At 36.3% G+C, this 20,611-nt stretch overlaps 1 protein-coding gene across 2 annotated transcripts; it reads left to right on the top strand.

Annotated features, from left to right (window-relative positions):
- The first annotated feature begins 339 nt into the window (after positions 1-339).
- slc24a6a (solute carrier family 24 member 6a) lies at positions 340-19,782 on the top strand. 2 transcript variants are annotated; one of them, XM_065271983.2, is made up of 17 exons: positions 340-801; positions 5,902-5,997; positions 8,266-8,342; positions 8,609-8,683; positions 8,769-8,853; positions 8,924-9,027; positions 9,158-9,232; positions 10,088-10,113; positions 10,486-10,539; positions 10,623-10,765; positions 10,831-10,916; positions 13,043-13,325; positions 16,792-16,958; positions 17,063-17,177; positions 17,291-17,403; positions 17,578-17,643; positions 17,752-19,782. In XM_065271983.2, the coding sequence occupies exons 1-17, from the start codon at positions 693-695 to the stop codon at positions 17,860-17,862; spliced, it is 1,785 nt and encodes a 594-aa protein (XP_065128055.2). In that variant the 5' UTR covers positions 340-692; the 3' UTR covers positions 17,863-19,782. The 2 variants fall into 2 exon arrangements, with proteins under 2 accessions (XP_065128055.2, XP_065128048.2); XM_065271976.2 differs by having other exon boundaries at positions 341-801; positions 10,831-10,997.
- The last annotated feature ends 829 nt before the right edge of the window (positions 19,783-20,611 follow it).

Raw genomic sequence — 20,611 nt, 5'->3', positions numbered from 1 at the left:
TTTGCAGGCTACTTTTTCAGAAGACACTTTAAACTTGGCTAATTTATATATGAGTCTGGTGCCCTCAACAAGCCTTCAAGGGTACTTTAAAATAACTTAAAATAAGTCAAAACAAGACAACAAAGATGTTTCAAGGTGTTTAGTGTTTGGTTGTTACAAACGAATACATCTTTCTAGTTCTTCCGATTTCTAGAATATTCGAATTAGGTTGAAATTGTGAGTGATCATAAGAACTGTTGTGGACAATGGGCTGAAGTCAAAAGTTTAAGATCCACAGCTATAATGTCAATTTGTTTACTGTATAGCTTGCATGAGGGCGCAATAGTGAGTCTGGGAAACACCCTCGGTGACGGAGACGAGCATCGTGAGGAGAGAGGGAGAGAGAGAGAGACAGATGGAGGTGGATGTGATCTGAATGCTTATTAACTGGGACAATATGTGAAAACATTTGTTATATTCGTGCTCGCCGAGAATTTAAGGGGTTTTTGTTGTAGCTTATGCGGTAAATATTTGTAAGTGAAAGATGGAAGCGTGGGTTTGATGAAGAAGCGATAGGATGCTCGGACGATAAACGTATGGATGAATCCAAACAAGCGACGCCGCCGTATGTTGAAAAGAAAGCGCTGAATAAAGGTGGTGTGAACAAAAGAAGAGGTCTTCTGGATATGTTTTGAGAGGTGTGTGGTGGAGGGATGAAGGCGGTGTTGACAACCAGACGGCAGCGGCTCTTCTATCGGCTCTTTATATGTGCTGTCGGGCTCATCGCAATCTACGGCTTTACTCAAATTCTTCATGTAACAGGTGTGTTTATTCATGAGCTCAACTGTATTGCACACATTTTGTACATTTTGTACATCGATGTTTATATCTTAGTACGTTATTTACCATATAACCGTGGTAAATGATGTACATCAATGCTCTATTAATGGAGTGTATTTTCACTGTCTGTGTCATTGAGATTGATTTCATATTAATGCGCTAACTGAAATTACGGTAAAAATCTATTTAATCTCATTACTTACGTCAGTCTCAGTCATTCCTCAACTTCACATCAATTACTGTTCAACTAGTTAATCTCAATCTTTAATCAGAGTCCCCATTTCAATCTTTATTCAACTGCATCTCAATAATTTATTCACTTTTTCATCTGAATCATGCTCAACTCCATCTCAATCATTAATTAACCGTTTCATCTTAATAATTAATTCATTGTTTGAGCTCAATCATTGCTCAACTACATCTCAATTATTAAATAACTTTTTCATTCCAATCTTTAATTAACCGTTTCATCTCCATCACTGCTCACACCATCTAGTCATTACTAAACTTTATCTCAACTATTGCTCAACTTTATCTCAATCATTCAATAATTTTTTATCTCAATCATTGCTCAACTCTATCTCAATCATTAATTAACAGTTCGATCTCGATCATTAATTAACCATTGATCTCAATTATTGCTCAACTCAATCTTAATAATTAATTAACTGTTTCATCTCAATCATTGCTCAACTACATCTCAATCATTAATTAACTTTTTCATCCCAATATTTGATTAACTGTTCCATCTTAATCATTACTAAACTTTATCTCAATCATTACTCAACTTCATCTCAATCATTACTAAACTTTATTTCAATCATTCATTAATATTTTTATATCAATCATTGCCCAACTTTATCTCAATCATTGCTCAACTCCATCACAATCATTGCTCAACTTTATCTCAATCATTTCTCACTTTATATCAATCATTGCTCACTCCCTCTCAATCATTTCTCAACTTTATCTCAATCATTGCTCAACTTTATATCAATCATTGCTCAACTCCATCACAATAATTAATTACATTTTCATCTCAATTATTACTCAACTTTATCTCAATCATTGCTCAAATTTATTTAAATCATTCCTTAATATTTTTTATATCAATCATTGCTCAACTCCATCTCAATCATTAATTAACTGTTTCATCTCAATCATTAACTAACTGTTTCATCTCAATCATTGCTCACTCCATCTAAATCATTGCTCAACTTTATCTCAATCATTGCTCAACTTTATCTCAATCATTGCTCAACTCCATCCCAATCATTAATTACCTTTTTCATCTCAATTATTACTCCACTCCATCTCTATCATTAACTAACTGTTTCATCTCAATCATTGCTCACTCCATCTCAATCATTGCTCAACTTTATCTCAATCATTGCTCAACTCCATCACAATCTTTAATTACATTTTTCATCTTAATTATTACTCAACTTTATCTCAATCATTGCTCAAATTTATTTAAATCATTCCTTAAAGGGGCCATGGCACAACACTTTTTTAAGATGTCAAATAGATCTTTTGTGTCCCCAGAGCACATACGTGAAGTTTTAGCTCAAAATACCATATAGATAATTTATTATAACATGTTAAAATTGACACGTTGTTGGTGTGTGCAAAAATGTGCCATTTTGGGTGTGTCCTTTAAAATGCAAATGAGCTGATGAAGTGCAAACACTGATCACAATGATGGTGGTTTGTTGCAATTGAAACTCAAATGTGCTGTCAATAATTTTTTCTCTCTCTTTTTCTCTACACTAAATGGCAGTGCTGTGGTTGGATGGTGCAGATTAAGGGGGCAGTATTATTCTAATAAGAGCTCCTTATGACATCATAAAGAGTGCCAAATTTCAACGACCTATTTTTGTATGTGCTTGTAGAGAATGGTTTACCAAAACTAAGTTACTGGGTTGATCTTTTTCACATTTCGTAGGTTGATAGAAGCACTGGGGACACAATTATAGCACTTAAACATGGAAAAAGTCTCATTTTCATGCCATGGCCCCTTTAATATTTTTTATCATAGCTCACTCCCTCTCAATCATTGCTCAACTTTATCTCAGTCATTGCTCAACTTTATCTCAATCATTGCTCAACTCCATCACAATCATTAATTATATTTTCATCTCAATTATTACTCAACTTTATCTCAATCATTGCGCCAATTTATTTAAATCATTCCTTAATATTTTTATATCAATCATTGCTCAACTCCATCTCAATCATTAATTAACTGTTTCATCTCAATCATTAACTGTTTCATCTCAATCATTGCTCACTCCATCTCATTCATTGTTCAACTTTATCTCAATCATTGCTCAATTCCATCCCAATCATTAATTACCTTTTTCATCTCAATTATTACTCAAATCCATCTCAATCATTAATTAACTGTTTCATCTCAATCATTAACTAACTGTTTCATCTCAATAATTTCTCACTCCATCTCATTGCTCAACTCCATCTCAATCATTAATTACCTTTTGAATCTCAATCATTACTCAACTTTATGTCAATCATTGCTCAACTTCTGCATCTCACCTCGATCTTCACACTTAAACACAAAAAGCAGCACTGATGGAGCAGCAGGGACTAAATAAACCACGGGGGTGGCCAACCATGTCAGTCACATAATTGCCTGTCTCTAAAGGGCATCACTGTGACAGTAGCCTCAGTCTGACATATTCGACTGTGACCTCGTCAAAACCCCAATACCATTGTTACCTGGACGCCACACTTGTGTCCCAGGCATTCACTGTTACTCATCGTCAGTCTGAAGGGTTGAGATCAGCAGGGGTTTTAAAGTTCCTCAGACATCAGAGAATATTGCTGTAGTTGTATTACATTTTTAGAGATGCCAACCTTTAAGTGTATTTTAGGAGCTTATGTGGAGCAGTTAAAGGCTTAAAATGGCTTTTTATGACACTTGAATGAGCAGGATGTGAAGTAATAAGGGCATGCATCTAGAATGATATCAGCATATACTTTGATATAGTTGACATGTCTCAAACATTCTGTTGAAAAGCTAAAGCTAAAAAAATAACAGACAACGTGCCCTATTTTTTGTGTCATTGTTCTTGTTTGTTGGTTATAATTTGATCTCTTCTCCGTGCCTTTAACTTCTCTAGCTTTTGCCTGTGTGAGTAATGAGTTCCTCTGGGAGGATGACTCTGAATTTTAAACAGTGTACCAGTGGAGTCAACAACTGAAGTGTGAATTTTAGTAAATTCAGTTACTTCAATAACATCAGCATGTCAATTATTATGCAGATTTAGAAAAATATCTACAGACGTTTCAGAAGCCAGCAGGACATGGATGGAGATCTGTTTCTGTGTAAAAACTGGGATGAACAACACTTTTACAGTTTTAGATTTTTCCAACAGGCCACTTTGCACAGAGGTTGAAAAAATTAAATATTTGATCATGATTTTTATTTATGCTTTGTAGAATGCTTTATCATTCTCATTTTCTTTAAAGCACAATATGTAGATTTGGCCACTAGAGGTTGCCATACAAAGCAAAAATCGCTGGTTTGACGGAACTCACAAATCATGTTCAAGGATGATGCAATGAAATTAAGGTTTTAGAGATGCACCGATATATTAGCCAATAATCAGTATCAGTTGATGAAAGCAATTTTTATGGCCGATAGTTTAACAACAGCCAATAGTCATGGCCAATATATCCTGTCAATCCAAAGAGAACAGAAAAATGCAATGAATTTAAACTCTGTGTATACAAAATGTTAAGAAAATCACTCGTTTAATGGTCATTACATGAATGAATAACATTTAATACATTTAATTTTCAGAATTTAGTTAAAGACGGGTTGCCTGATTTTTGAAAAACACTTTGGAAAAGGAAGTCGGGCCGACTACCAAAACACACTTGTAGCCAATCAGCAGTAAGGGGCGTGTCCACTAACCAACATCGTTGCCTGGTTTGCGTTTGTGTGGGGCGGGTCTATCAAAATAAGGTCCAGATTCTATTGGGTTAGAGGTGTGTTTGTTTAGGTGATTTCAAATGTCAACATTGGCTTTTAGAGATCATGCACCCTTCCTTTAATGCAAGTTAATATAGCTACCAAACTATCGGTATCGGCAGATATCAGTCTGAATAATCGGCTATCGATATTGGTGGAAAATTTCATATCGGTGCATCTCTAATAACAACATGTTTTTACGCAAGCTTACAGGGTGGTTTGATAAAAATATCAACAGATTGGCGCACTGGATGTTTCGAGTATACTTATGCATACGGCGTATGACAACTATTGAGAGCGACTCGATAGTACTGCTTTCGGATTGCCCACGATTCTATAATGTCATAAGCCAATTGGTTTGCGCAGAGCTGCATGAAAAAAGTATAACCTGGGAAAGAACAGCAAATTCTCTAGATTCAAACATTGTTCAAAACATTTGGGATACTGTAAGTACACAACATATGAGCAAAATATATAAGACTGGTGCCAGTAGTTTTTGGATATTTTAATGCAAAAATCTTACATATTGTGCCTTTAAAAAGAGAGTCTTTGTCAACATATGCTAATAAGGAGGCAGTCACCCTATTGCAGTTATATTTGGAACTGATTAGTTTGCATATGCAAATGCAAACTATCTTTGTCATTTGGTACTTGGGTGAACCACACCCTCTCCAGGCTCACATCCAGTTCCACACCACTCATTAATCACTGCTTTTAGATCAGGTTTCCATGGGAACTTGAATGAAGGGGAGGGAGCATTCTGATTGCCTCAATCTTGTGCCTATTTTTAAATAGTTTGAAGTGTGATAGATTTATATGGTGTAACTATGACATTTTGATCAATGTTTTAATGGTGGTTTAATATGAATTAAAAGGAACACAAAAATAGTCACTTGTGAAGACACTTTGGATAAATGTGCCTGCTGTATGAATGCATTTAGCATATACAGTAGGCCTATAAAGCTTGATTGGTCAATGCATTGCATTAGTGTTGAAAAGCATTGTGGGTTTGATTCCCAGTGAAAATATTGCTTAAAGGCACTGTATGTTAATTTGGATAACAGTGTTTTGTGTTATGCATTTTTCAGCTCATTCCAAAGAGGACTCTGACATTATCTGGGCTCGGCGTAAGCTATCCCAGCAGAACATAGAAGAGAATCAGACATCAAGCACACCAAGAGCTGGTGAGTATAATTGAGCAGTTTCGTTCCTTTCAATCTCTCTCATCACATATCTTGCCATCTATTTTCCTGCCTCTTCATTTTGTGAAATGATGCAGACAGGTGCCCTCTTCATAGTCAAGCCCCCTTTGAGGCTTGTGTTACTAAGCAACGGAATCCCTAATTTCAGAACTGCTGATAGTCTGTTTTAGGCATTCAAAATGTGGTGCTTTAGGGAGATCCATCATATGCCTATTTTCTCCTCAAACATGTACTAAAAATTAGCCTACCGGTCAATCATCTTTATCTTTTCGAGGCATATCATAACATTCTTAATTCTTCTGGGTTATTTTTAACCAAATGCTGGGTAAATATTGGACTGAACACATGTTGGGTTATAAATAAACCTATGCTGGGCTGTTGTTAACCCAACTATAAGTTCACAACCCAACCAACTCAGCATTGCATTGAAACAACCCGGCATAGGTTTATTTATTAACCCAGCCGAAGTTAGAGTGTAAGATTAATATTATTGTTTATAATATTTTTATGATATATACATTTTATAAATCCTTATGATTTGTTTTGTTAAATTCAATAAGCGAGTCCATGGGAAATTTAATCTTAAACCTTACTCAGCAGCTGTTTGTTTCAGTTATGCATTAATAATGTAATAATGTACCACTATAGCTCAGAACAATCAAAAACCATTAAGTATATAATTTAGGAAAATTGCATAAAAAATTTGACATTATCAAATTATATAAAACTCTATACATTATAAAAAGATTACTGGGATCAGGTTTTTAAATGTTGTTATTAATTTGTGCTTATAAAGGGGTGTGATTTCCTCCAATGTCGGTTTATTTCATTGCTGTTTTAATACATTTGGGCCGTTGTAGTTAAAGCAGTATTGATGCTGATTGCATCTCAAAGAGCCGTATAGTGAAGTATCACCAGTCTTCTGATTTAACCAAACTCACTCTTCCTGGCCTCTCTGCACTATAACAGATTAGCTTTAGGCCAGTCAATTCAATTGCCACTTAGTTACCAAAGACAAAAGTCTCTTAACAACCCTGAGTTAAATGGGGCACATTTATATATAAGTGCTCGGGCAATGAAGTGAAAAGCATGACAAAAAGTGCTTTGCTTAGGTTTCACTCACTACGGTTTGGCACCCTAGGTGTCAACTTGGGGCCAATAGCCGTGTTTGCACTATCGGGCCTCAAGCGGGCGTGCCAGTGCCTGCCGAGGCCTGTCGCGTTTGCATTGTCACTTCCGGGCATGATCGTGCTTCACTGGTGCTTTGTTGGAGCTTAAGGCCTGGCTTTTCTGGACAGCCAAATACCTTGGGCCAGAGCAGGCTTCTGCAGATTTAAAACTTTAAAAATAATCGGGATCACCAGTAATTTACTGTTTAAGGGAAGATGCCCGCTATGTTTTTACTTCGGACTGAAGAAAATGATCTGCATCTTTAAAAACAAAGACGCGTTACAACGCCAAACTCGTCATGCTAAGGATCCGGCGCACACTGGTATTGGTTCGGAGAAGTTTATAAAGTTTTGGGCACAGAATAAAGTGTTTAAAGTGCAACAGTGCTTAGAAATTAAAGATGTCTGACTGTTTGATGATATCACTCAAATGCATTATCAAAATATTGGAAAATGTATAATATAGATCCGACACTATGAGCAGAACTATTAATGTTGCATATGAATATTGGCAGAGCCGGATTATCCATAGACGGGATTGGACGAGTGCCCTGGGGCACCAGGCAATGGGGGGCACCAAGGGCTCCAGACTGCGGCCAAAATGTTTTTTTTTTTTACAAGTACTCGCACATGTGCGGCACCCGTGACAAAACTACGGAATGCGCAATCAGGTTTTAAACGCTCATTTGCATGGCGCGACGCGTATATCGTTTTATGTTACTATGCGTTACAAAATGTGAATAATTGCATTGCAGGCTGATTTAAGGTGTGCCCTAAATTTTCTGCTGGCACTCCAAACATTTTCATAAAAAAAGTTATTCTGGAGCCCTGAATGACTAGAGTTCATATATATATATATATATATATATATATATATATATATATAAAATGTATAATTTTTTTGGGAGGGGGGCACTTGAAATTTGGTCACCCTGGGGCACTTCACTCTGTTAATCCGGGCCTGAATATAGGTTTCTGTGTGCTTCACTTGTTGTTAGCTTTTCCTCTATAAATTGCATAATTCCTACATGTATTTTTGAAAATTTATTCTAACCCTGTCTCTGCAAACTTATCCATCCAGCTATCAATGAATTTCCTCAAGACATCTTCACTAAGACACAGAGGAGACATGGAGCAGTTCTCCTGCATGTGTTTTGTGTAAGTAGGGAGTATGATAAATATAGTTGGCATTATCAAATTATATTAAAACTCCATACATTTAAAATGACTGTTAGTTGTGCATTTAATAGGAGTGCAATTTCTTCTACTCTCATTTTTTTCATTGGTGTAATTTCCTCAATTCTCTCTTTTTATAATGATATACGATAGGATGATTGATTGTTCATCAGATTATCTTTTGGGTAAGTTAAATACTGTTTTGACACTGATATTAAACTATCTCATATGTGTTTCTTGTGACACAGGCAGTTTACATGTTCTATGCTCTTGCTATTGTCTGTGATGTCTACTTTGTACCCTCTCTGGAAAAAATCAGTGAGGTGAGATAACTCATTATTTATGTCAGGAATTAACTTAAACTGAGACTCTTCAGGCTGTATTCTGAGCTACTGTTTGTATTTGCAGAACTTGCATCTTAGTGAAGATGTTGCTGGTGCCACCTTTATGGCCGCGGGCAGCTCCGCCCCCGAGCTTTTCACATCTTTGATTGGTTAGTAAATTACCTTTAGCAGTGTATTTTATCAGTAATTGGTCAATAATGGGTTTTACATCTATTTAAGGTGTGTTCATTACCAAGGGAGATCTCGGGTTGGGAACTATTGTGGGGTCAGCTGTTTTCAACATCCTGGTCATTATTGGTGTATGTGGCATATTTTCAGGACAGGTAATATGCTTTCTAACTTAAACAGCCTTAACATTATGTATAGTAAATACAAAATAAATACATAAAATACATAAAACTTTCATCCTCATTCCAAATTTTCTTCTGATTTTTCATTGTTTCTGTTTCATAGACAATTTCTCTGACCTGGTGGCCGCTCTTTCGTGACTCTATATACTACATCCTCTCTGTGCTGGCCTTGATTCTGGTAAGACTAAATTCAAACTACACACTTTTTTTCTTTGTTGTGCCAAATTAGAAATTGTGCAGATCAATTAACATCGCAAACACACATGAATGTGCTGAATGAACAGCATTTATACCAAACATTTTATACCTTTTAATAGTGCAATGCACACTTACCTGCCACTTTATTAGGTATACCTTGCACCGGGCTGTACCGGGTTGGACCCTATTTGCCTGCTTTCTTAATTCTTAAAACTACCTTAAGTCTTCGTGGCTGTTTCAACAAGGTGTTCATAAATCTCCTTATGATGGCTCTATTCCAAGCATATAGTGTTGGCGAGGAGATTTAGGTCATTTTCCTTACTGATCTCCTCAATGTCCGGATCTTATCCCCATCGAGCAAATTTGGGGCAAGTTGGAAAATCCTTGGAAAAGATTTGTACATTAGCAAAATTAAAATGTATATTAAAGCAATGATGGGGTGATCATAACAGTTACAGGTGAAATGTACCCCCCACACACACAAAAAAAAACACTTAAATCTTACTACAGCTACAAAGCCAAAGTTGGCAACACTGATATTGCACCAGGCAAGTGGAGCTTGGAGAGTGGAGAGTTTTGTAAAACAAGGTACAGTCTATAATAAGTTGCATTTTATATTAAAAATGTATTTATATGGTGCAATGCTGTTCCACTGCAGATAGCACCTGATTTAATTGGTTGCAGATTTGACATGGGTACTTATGTATTTGAACTAAAACACCAGATGCTTCTGTTTATTGAATTCACCAATTTAAAACAGCATGCCATTGTTTGTATTTTGCATTTGTAATGACAGCTAGTTATGGAAATTGTCTGTTTGTCTTTTTACTTTCAGATCATATATGATGAAAAAGTAGTCTGGTAAGTGTGCCGAAAATCTAAATCCAAAAAGTAATATAGTACTATCATATTTTATTTAACAGCGGTCATCTTTATGGTGCAATTTAATACTTACAAATAAAGTAATTATTATAAATATGCATTAAAAATATCTAATTTCCATGTCTAACAATGATCGAATAAGATATGTTGTAAATCAATATCTCATATCCGTAAATCTACTCATGTGGCAGTTTTGTAATAATCAGGATAATGTGCATCCAGACTGTTGTTAGTGCAAATAAACTATGATTTATTCTGCAATATCAACCGGCTGGTTGTACATTATCCCAAACAAAATACTATGATCATATAACAGCAGTATTATCTTATCATTTAACATCACTGTTGCAGGTGGGAGACAATACTCCTCATATCAATGTATGGTGTTTACATCCTGATAATGAAGTAAGTACTTTAAATGTGACCAATCAGATGTGCCAGAAAAGTTAATGACTCTTTAATATTTGTACGTATGTATGTGTGTAAAGGTTTAACAGTCAGATTTGGGGCTGGGTGGAGCAACGATTTGGCATCCCGGGTCAGCCATGTTTGGTAAGCAGTCTCCGGAGAGATGTGTCGGTAGGAGAGGCAAGCGCGCACTGTGACACCTCTATGATCCTCTTGAAGAAAGGTATGCTTGTGTGGGTGGAGGGTGTGGTTGTTCGACGGCCTCACAAACTAACACGGTTCTCTTAGGTCAGAATGCGGGTGGCCAGGACTCCCCGGTGGTGATGGTGGATGAGTTGATGAGTCTACACCCTCACCAGTTCTCTTTCTCAGAGGCAAGCCTCCGTGTCATGATCACGCCCCACTTCTCCCCCCGCACTCGCCTTAGCATGGCCGGACGCATGCTCATCACTGAGGTACTGGCTGGATGCTCGCACGCTTTCTGCTCTGCACATGGCAGGATGGGACACGGCTACAGTTCTTTAGCAAGACAGAATTAACATAGTTTATTAGATTAAATGCTATTTGTTAAAGGTGCAATGTGGGACTTTTAGAAGGATCTCTTGGCATAAATGCAATATAATATACATAACTGTATTATTAGTGGTGCATAAAGACCTTACATAATTAACTATATTGTTTTTATTACCTTAGAATTAGCCGTTTTATCTACATACAGTACACCACGGGTCCCCTTACATGGCAGTCACCGCCATGTTTCTACAGTAGCCCTAAATGGACACACTGTTTCATAGAGTGTGTTTTGTTACTACGTTGTCTCAGAAGATGACGTGTTTGTATTGTGGTGTCTATCATAGCTTCATTATGCTTCTTTTTTAGCGCAATGCTAATGGTCTAATTAGATTCAATAGATTATGCTAAGCTATGCTAAAAGCGGTACTGCCTGATCCAGAAATCGGCTGAATGTATTCCAAAAAGGTAACAATCAAAAGTTTAACTCTAGGGGAGCTGGAAAATAAGCATATTTTTTAAAAAAGCGAAGTGTCCCTTTAAAGGTCTCATTTATGGCTTTCTGTCAGATCTAAAGAATTATTTTTTTCTTCTTAATATTCATAGATATGTACACTAGATGTCGCCTTGGCTACGGCAGTTCATTGGACCGAATGCGTCAACTAGAGCCACCATCTTGAAACAGGGGAACCCCATATCAGTGTCATTGTAGGCAATGGTGTAACGGAAATAAAATCACCATAAATAGTCATGAACGCAAATTTCTTGGTTTTCTTTTGGTTCATTTCAACAGTCAGACATGTATTTAGCATTGAGTCCAGAAAAAATTAAAGTTTCAATATTAAGAAAATTTACTTTTTCTAACTATAATGCATAGTGCTAGTAGGCCTAACATCCATACGCAGCACAAAAGTCCAGCATCGTCCATGAATTCGAAGTACAGGTGGAGATAGCAGCTTCACCTACATGTAGCTACTTCCTATGATAAGACCACTGTTCCAAGATGGCGGCGGTTTTGACGCATGCTTAGAACCCCAAGGTGACATCTAGTGTATCTATGCTTAATGTTTAGGCATCCTCAAACACTACAGCTGATATAATTTTTAATACAAACCCTCTTTTCTTTTAGCTTTTTGTTGTTTGTTTTGGCAAATGCTTTATGTCATTTTAAATTATTCACATGACGTGCTTGTTGGCTTGATGCAGCTCTTGCATGTCAGTTTGAGGGACTCTGATCAGCTGCGCTTTTGCAATATGTTCAGCAAGCTTGACTTCTCTTTAATTCTCATCCACTACTAACCGAATCTCATACGTTTGAAGGGCTTTACAGTGGGTCTCATCATTCAGCTGTACAGTATTGTGGAAAAGTCTTGGGCCACCACCAGATTTTTTGTTTATGCAGTTTTAATGATCATCTATATTTATTTTCCACTCTCTTTATTAAGATACAAATAGAAAATACAGGAAATATTTACATAAAATGTAAAAAAAACACAATTTTCTTCTACTTATTCTACTTCTCTTATCTCTTTCCCTGCCATTGACGAGTTAACAAAACTTTATTATAACAAATTATATAAAAAAATAACAATTAAGAGAAAACGCTTCCCTGCCAATGACTAGTTTTTCCAGCAATCTGTATTTCCAATATTATCCACCAGGTGGTGCTTTTACCCAGCTTATAAAACACAGAAGTATCCCCTTAAAGTAAATAGGAAGATCCCTGTGTATGTTTTGATCATTCCTCTGAATCAATCAAAAGTCCTTCACAAAAAGTCCTTCTGAAAGGCATTAAACTTTTGTGAAAATCATATAAAAAGCTGGGCTGGCTTGCAGCTTTCTTAAAAATGCTGGCGGGGAAAGAGTTAATGCTGCATAAAAAGTTCCTGTATTTTCTGGTTGTATTCTAATAAAGAAACAACAACACATTTATTGGTGGCATGGTGGCCTAAGACTATGCAAAAGTACTATACATTTGTCACATCCACAGAGGCAGAGGCTGATTAGAAACAGGAGCCCTGGAGATAGCAGTGGCAGTGGAGCAGGAGACACACCTGGACTAGATGGTCCAGGAACAGAAGGGGTTCCTTGGGGTCTGGAGAATGGAGGGGCCCTTGAAAGTGAAACACAGCCTCTTGAGGAACCCAGGCAGAGAGGTCCAGGAGGGGAACTAGAGAGGATAGGGAACACAGAGGACACACAGCCTAAAGAGGATGAGGAAGAGGACGAGGACGTAGATGAAGAACAGCCCTTCAGACCTCTTACAATTCCAGGTGGGTAGAGAAATTCATTTAGTGAAGCATGATGACTATTTTAGGTTTATAAGAGGTTTCTGGATTGAGAAAAATCCATACTCCGTTTTTCTAATGTATTATTTATTGTCAGGACAACATTTGGTGCTTTGATCCCAGGGAACACACATACTGATAAAAAGAAATTCATAGATGTAATGCACTGTAAGTCCCTTTGGATAAAAGTGTCTGCCAAATGCATGTGCGTATTACGTATAAGTGTCATGCAGTCTGATATACATCTGCATATACATGCACATGATACATTCAACAGTCCGTAATCTTTAAACACCCAAACCACGCTCTTCATCATTTACTTAAGGAAATAAATGCTTAATATCAACACAAATGTGCACTATAGCACAATATAAAAGTGGATCATGCTCAATCACACAGCCACTGACAACAACGTGCTTACTTTTAGTTTTCAGGTGAGAGCAGGCATATTTCGTAACAGAATCAGAATTCCCACCTCTAGTGGATATATTTATACCAAAATATTGTATTTAATTGTTATTTTAAATATTCAGATCAATTTGTGTGTGGATTCATCAGTTCTCACCATGAATATATGCTGGAATGGCGTGAAGAATAAAGAGAGAAAGAAAGAATATTCAGAACACCACTGTTTGAGTTTATTACGGTTCATGGTCTTCTGTTGTTGTCCATGTCCTGGTTGGAAGAATGGTGCTAATATTTAGCCCCTTAAGAGTCATTATCCATTAGTCTGAGAGCCATTTCTAGATAATGGGGCCATGCGTTTTATATTCATGCACTAAAGTGTAATGATTAAAGTAAAGTGATGAGTGCTCTCAAATCTCTTCTGACTCTCCCAGCCTGCAATCAAATTAACCTTCATCTTTCTGAGCAACCAAATCATTTGCTGTTAGTGAACATCTGGCAAGCTTTAAAGAAACATAGTGGACGTTTAAAAGAAATGAAACAAATGTCATATGTCTTTTTATTTGCATAATGTATTTGTTCAAGAATCATTGGCAAGTTCATTGTAAGGGGATTTAAAGCTGGTTTTTTACATTCAAGGACCCACATGATATAATAAAATATTTTTAGTTGAAAATACGGGGAAAACAATACAACGACTTTTAAAAGGACTTTTAAAAAATACGTTTATTTTTTATTTAGGCAATTCATACCTTGAACAAGTTATTTCACGTGAGACAAATAAGAGGTTTCTTGTTTGTCCTGATGCTAGGCAAACACCAAAAGATAATCAGGCTGATTTTTTTCCGATTTCCCCCCTTACGACAATCCTAGCTATGTCCCAATTATCTTGATGGTTCTACAGATTATCTTATCAGATTTTCCCTTGGTGTAAAGAGGGGTGTACAATTTGTAAGATATTTGCAGTAAAATACCCAAAAACCACTAGTACAGTGTTATATATTTTGTCCAGCTGAATACTAACAATATCAATAATGTTTTCAACTACTTGTAAATCGTGAGAAAATTTGCATTCTAAACAGTGACACGGGGCAGTGCCGTCGCCAGTCAATGACGTTAATATCCACGTGACCCTTTGGGGCTGTTTACACTTGGTATTAAGATGTGGTTTCATCGATCGGATCACAAGTGGACGAGAGAGACACATTACGTTTACACCTGGTATTTAAATCCGTCTCTTTTGTCCACTTTCGACCGCTTCTGTCCTGAACACTGAGAGGGGGCGAGTCTCTCTGCTGTCATTCAAATGCGAGCGGGAGTAATTATGAGTTTATATGGACGCAAACTAATATTATGTCGGAGTCCACTGCTTGTTTAGCAAGTACACATGCTGCACAGAGTTTTGTACGTGTGTATGTAAGAGCTTTCTCTGAATTTTCAGCGCAATTGATGAAATAGGATCGCGCAACTTTCACGCTTTCAAAATGAAACTACGAAGAACACCTGCAGTAGTTTTATCAATGAAAGGCTAAAAATAGCGCTGTTCACCGTATGTTCACGCCAGAAGTAAAAAAAGACATAAAATTTGTGTTTAATACCTCAGATTAGATAAATGGGCGGAGAGAAGGCGGTCGCGTGTGGCTGTTCGAACACATTCAACCACATTGCGTTCCGCAGCTCCAAAGCGATCCGATCGAAAGTGGTTTTGACTACCTCTGGATGTGGTTGAAAGTGGTCGAAAGTGGACGCGTTCAAAACATTTTGAACACCGTTTACACCTGGCATTAACGTCGTCCACTTGTGATCCGATCGACGAAAACGCGTGTTAATGCCAAGTGTAAACAGCCTCTTTGTTACCGCCTTTACTGACGTAAAAACCACATGACAACAGTGTTGTGGACAAATGTGGAAGTATGCGTCTGTCAGGCTACTCGCTTGTTTTGGTAATCTGAACACTTAATTCTGTGCTGGGTTAACACAGCATCAAATTGGACTAATACTGTAACATCTATGACTTAACAATTTTGTTTTGAACATTACATGAAACCTTACATAATGAAATAAAATGCAACATTTACAAAACTTGATTACTTTACCTCAGCCGTTAACAAGACTTCTCGTTCCCGTCTGATTGATGGCCATCAGCAGTTGAGTTAAAGACAACACATCCCATCATTCCACGCTGCTTCAGAGCATCATTTATCGATGTCAGTGTTAATATTTTGATCTGGCGCCATCTAGTGGCGGATTATACATATTGTATCTTTAAGAGTGTCCGAACCTGATCGGAAGAAAGTTGCAGCCGCCGCGATTGCGAATCGTAAATAATAAACATGTTTAATATTTACGATCTGAAATCCTGTTGTGTGAGGGGAACCCCGAGGACAAACGCACGCATGCTCTTGAGATTATCACGTTAAAAACTAAACGATATCCAATCAGAAAGCGAGATTGCGCACAAAGTGAAGCTGATGCAAAGTGAACTTGTACAGACCATGTTCCCGCTGTCTCCCCGACTTCACCCAAAGCCTTTTCTTTATTTCCTTGAACTTTTTGTGAAAATCATCCCAAACACTATCATTGAAATTTCTGCATATTGTCCGCCATGCTTATTGTGAAGTTTTGCAAAATTTTCCTGTGTTCACAGTCAAGACTCTGGTTGAAAATCTGTACTGGTGTACTGTCTTTGACACATCATGGCACGCCACACACTATAGGAGCTAAACGGTTAAATCTAGGATTTTTTTATCCTCATGTTTGTGGTCTATCACATTTTGAAAATCTCGTAAGATGTAAAAAATATTTTGTTGTGTACCCAGTATAAGCCATATCTGTTTACTGATCTTCATAAAAAAACCAGGTCCTGCAGAATCTTTGCTTTTCAGCATCCCATTTAATTGATCCAGTTCCTTTTATTCTTAAAGGTGCCAAAAAAATGCATAGAAATTTGCCATTTGTATGTGTGTCTTACTGCCTTTGTCCATAAGATGGTGATAAAGGACATGGAATGAAATGAGGTAATGACATACAGTATATTTGTCCACAGAGGGGCGCTGGGAGCAAGTGAAGTGGTTGTTTTCATGGCCATTAGGCTTCCTGCTGTACTACACTGTGCCCAACTGCGCTTTGCCTCGCTGGGAGCGCTGGTTCATGGTTACTTTTGTGGTCTCAACACTCTGGATTGCCGTCTTCTCCTACCTCATGGTGTGGATGGTAAGTTCACCCGAATCAGTGCCACGTGCCAATAATCTACACAACATTGGAGTTGTCAATTGCAGTTGCGTACTCCATAACTTATATAAATTGTCCTGTTTCAGGTCACCATTATCAGTTTTACATTGGACATTCCAGATGTTGTCATGGGTATTACATTTTTAGCAGCAGGCACCAGTGTCCCAGACTGCATGGCTAGTCTCATAGTTGCTCGTCAAGGTGCCCAAAACACCCCACTTTTTGATTTCTTGACATACATGTTACTGGTCATCGTCTTAACAGCATACTAAACTCTCGATTGGTCAAACGAACAAGTGTGTCTGTTTGTGCAGGTATGGGAGACATGGCCGTGTCCAACTCTATTGGTAGCAACATCTTTGATATTCTGCTGGGCCTTGGTTTTCCATGGGCTTTGCGTACATTAGTGGTTGATTATGGGTCAATGGTGAGTTAACTTGCAATTTCTTTATTTCTGTTTTTTAATGGATTGTATAGAATTTTTGTATATACACTGTTTGGATGGCAAATTCTTACATATTTGAATTTCCATTGCATATTATCTTATAATTTTGTTGAATGTTCATACAATGACAATAAAATCTGAATATATTTCCCTCAGGTCTTTATTAACAGTAAGGGGTTGGTATACTCAGTGATCTTACTTCTTGCTTCTGTTTTTCTCACTGTAAGTTAAAATTTTTAAAATAAGATTTTGACATGTATGGTTATCATTGGCTTATGTTGTGGACAACCTCTCACGTTGCCTGTTGTCTATCTCTCCACACCTGTACAGGTACTGAGCGTACATCTGAACCACTGGAGGTTGGACCGAAGGTTAGGATTTGGGCTTATATTCCTGTATTCCATCTTTCTGCTCTGCTCCATCTGCTTTGAGAGGCTCTAGATGTCACTTTTTTATTTTGGCCAATTGTAGCATAGATCTAGACCCACATGTTTAATCCCCAGTCACTGCCTTATTAGTAGCAGTTATTTCAGCTGTGGATAAGGGAAGGCTGGTGAACATTACATTGACCACTTAGTTGAGTCTGGTGGGTTAAAAGCAAGTTAGTTATGCTTTGAGTCAATCATCTGCTTGACAGTGCTGCCAAACCCAATGAGACTGTTGCTTACTGTACCTCTGAAACATTTCTACTTAACCTACCGAGATTGAAAATCAATTTCAGATACAAGATGTGATGAATTTATACAAGGTGAAATCAATGTTTACAGCACACAGGACACTTCCTGAGTCACATTTGACATATTTCTATTCTGAAGTCACTGCAAGCATGTTATGAACATAAATTATGATATTGCAAAAGTGTTAATAGTACTTAAAAAAGAGTTAACTCTTGTGACACAGAGCTGTCTCGATATACTTTATTTTGCCTTATTTATTTTTGACTTTAGGTTTGTAAAAGTAGTGCTTTAGGATTTGATGAGTTTATTTAAGAGGAATTGGACATTCTTTTGTGTTTTCCTTAAAAAAATAAAATATATTGGTATTTTAAAGTTAAAATTGTTCTAGTATTACTGATTAACCAAAAATACCAATCGTATTTGGTAGGTGTTTACTTATCAAACACACATAGTTTTATATAAAGTGCCACTTAGAAGTGTCTTACACAGTTTGATATGTAGTTATAACAATGTTGATTTTTGTGCCCCATGCTCTTTAGTAATGTAGAAATATTGCTGTCCATTATTCATGACACGTTTATTATAAACAGGCCTTTATATTTTATTTAATATGTCACAAAATGACACCTAATGTGCTTGCAAAACAAACTCATCTTACTTCACTTGCTCTTTCCAGTAAATATTATACATTTAATTTGAATCTAAATTAGTGTTTTGTTCTTATTATTATTGGTAACACTTTACAATAAGGTTGTATAACTTAACATTAGCAAATGCATTAACTAACCTGAACAAACAATGAACAATATAGTTTTTCATCATGTATGAATTCTTGTTAATGTTAGTGTCAATACAATTATTTATGTCAGTACATGGTGCATTCATTAATGTTACAAGGTTACAATGATTTTGTATAAGTATATGCCAAAATTAACATAAACTAATATTAATAAATGCTGTATTATTGCACTGTTAGTTCATGTTAGCTAATGCATTAACTAGTTGTTAACAAATGCAACCTTATTGTAAAGTGTTGCCATTGTTTGTTCATGTTAGTTCATTAACTAATGTTAACAAGATTTTAGTTTTTGTTGAAATTAACATTAACAAAGATTAATAAATGCTGTATAAGTGCAATTCATTATTAGTTCATGTTAACTAATGTAGTTAACTAATGAACCTTATTGTAAAGTGTTACCATTACATTTAGTTATGTTTGACCTTTGAGATTTTTTTTTTTTTTTTTTGAGACATTCTTATGTTTCGGTTCTGCTACATTTTCATATTAAAAATGTTCACTCTTTTATTAAACTTTAAACATAAATTGAATTATAGATGTCCAGAACCAATAATCCTCTCATATTTCCAATTTTTTTAATAAATGCAAACCCAACCCATTTCATTTCTTTTTACCAAAATTGTCCAATTTAATGCATATTATATTTTTCATCATAACCATTTATAATAAAAAATATGTGTTGATTTAATTGGTGTGAGAAATAAATATTAAATGAGTTTGAATCTTATTATGAGGATAATTTAATGTTTTATTTTCATTTTAGAAATCCTATTTACGCAACTTATTATTACTAGCTCATCATTTGTTAAAGTTCTGTCAGTATTCTTAATGATATTTGTAAGTTGTTGAGTGCAATAAAAGAAGGTTTGTGCAATATCCCCAATATCACATGTCTAGTGGTTTATTTGCATTCTTCCTCTCTAGGGAATATGAAAGTGTTACACAAAACTTTCATTTTCTGTAATGACAAGAGTTTATTTTAAATCACATGGGAAACATAGGCAGGAGTGCTATTCATTTGGGAACTGATATTTAGTATTCTTACATTTATTAGGAGACATATCACTTTTTTAAAAATATAAAGTAATTGTGACATGTATTAAGAGTTCTATCTTAAAGTATAAGTAACATAATATGTTTTATATATACTGCACATCTATTGCACACCGGCCAAACTTTGCTTTTCTCAAAAGTGCACACAAAGTGAAATTATGTTCTTCTTCTGTTTCATTCTTTTTTGGACACAATGTTTCATCAAAGATTGGAAGATGAGAGATGCTCATAGGATCTAATACTTCCAACTGCAATTTCAGAAACTCAGAGACGACATAATCCATCACATGGCTGTGTTGTTTTTTTTTAGTATTTGTCACCAAACCTTTTATCGTATTATACACCTTTCACTTTGATAAATGCAGAAAGAAAGAAACCAATAGCAATGTCCCAGGTTGCACGTCATCTAGTGCGTAAGAAGCCTTCATAATTATTCATGAGCTCCTTTGAATGTCTAACCAGGTTTGAATGTTGGTATCTTCAGAAAGAAAAGCTAATTTGTCATGAATATTAACAAAACTCTTAAAAAATAAATGATGTTTACATGTTCCATCCAAAAGAGGAACCAATGTGCCACAAAAATGCACATTAGGTGTACTGGCTAAATTAACTGAAAAAAAAGGAAACAATATAACATCAGACCTATCTTCAGATCAAAATG

Source organism: Paramisgurnus dabryanus, chromosome 16, assembly GCF_030506205.2.
Source record: "Paramisgurnus dabryanus chromosome 16, PD_genome_1.1, whole genome shotgun sequence".
Classification (NCBI taxonomy): domain Eukaryota; kingdom Metazoa; phylum Chordata; class Actinopteri; order Cypriniformes; family Cobitidae; genus Paramisgurnus; species Paramisgurnus dabryanus.
The sequence above is the reverse complement of the archived record's forward strand: the minus strand, read 5'-3'. Positions and strand labels throughout refer to the sequence as shown.

Excerpts from the sequence above, each read along its gene's own strand:
- slc24a6a (XM_065271976.2), top strand. The coding sequence starts at position 693 with ATGAAGGCGGTGTTGACAACCAGACGGCAGCGGCTCTTCTATCGGCTC. Across the intron at positions 5,998-8,265 it reads ATCAAGCACACCAAGAGCTG|CTATCAATGAATTTCCTCAA; the intron begins GTGAGTATAATT and ends TTATCCATCCAG. Across the intron at positions 17,644-17,751 it reads TTGCTTCTGTTTTTCTCACT|GTACTGAGCGTACATCTGAA; the intron begins GTAAGTTAAAAT and ends ACACCTGTACAG.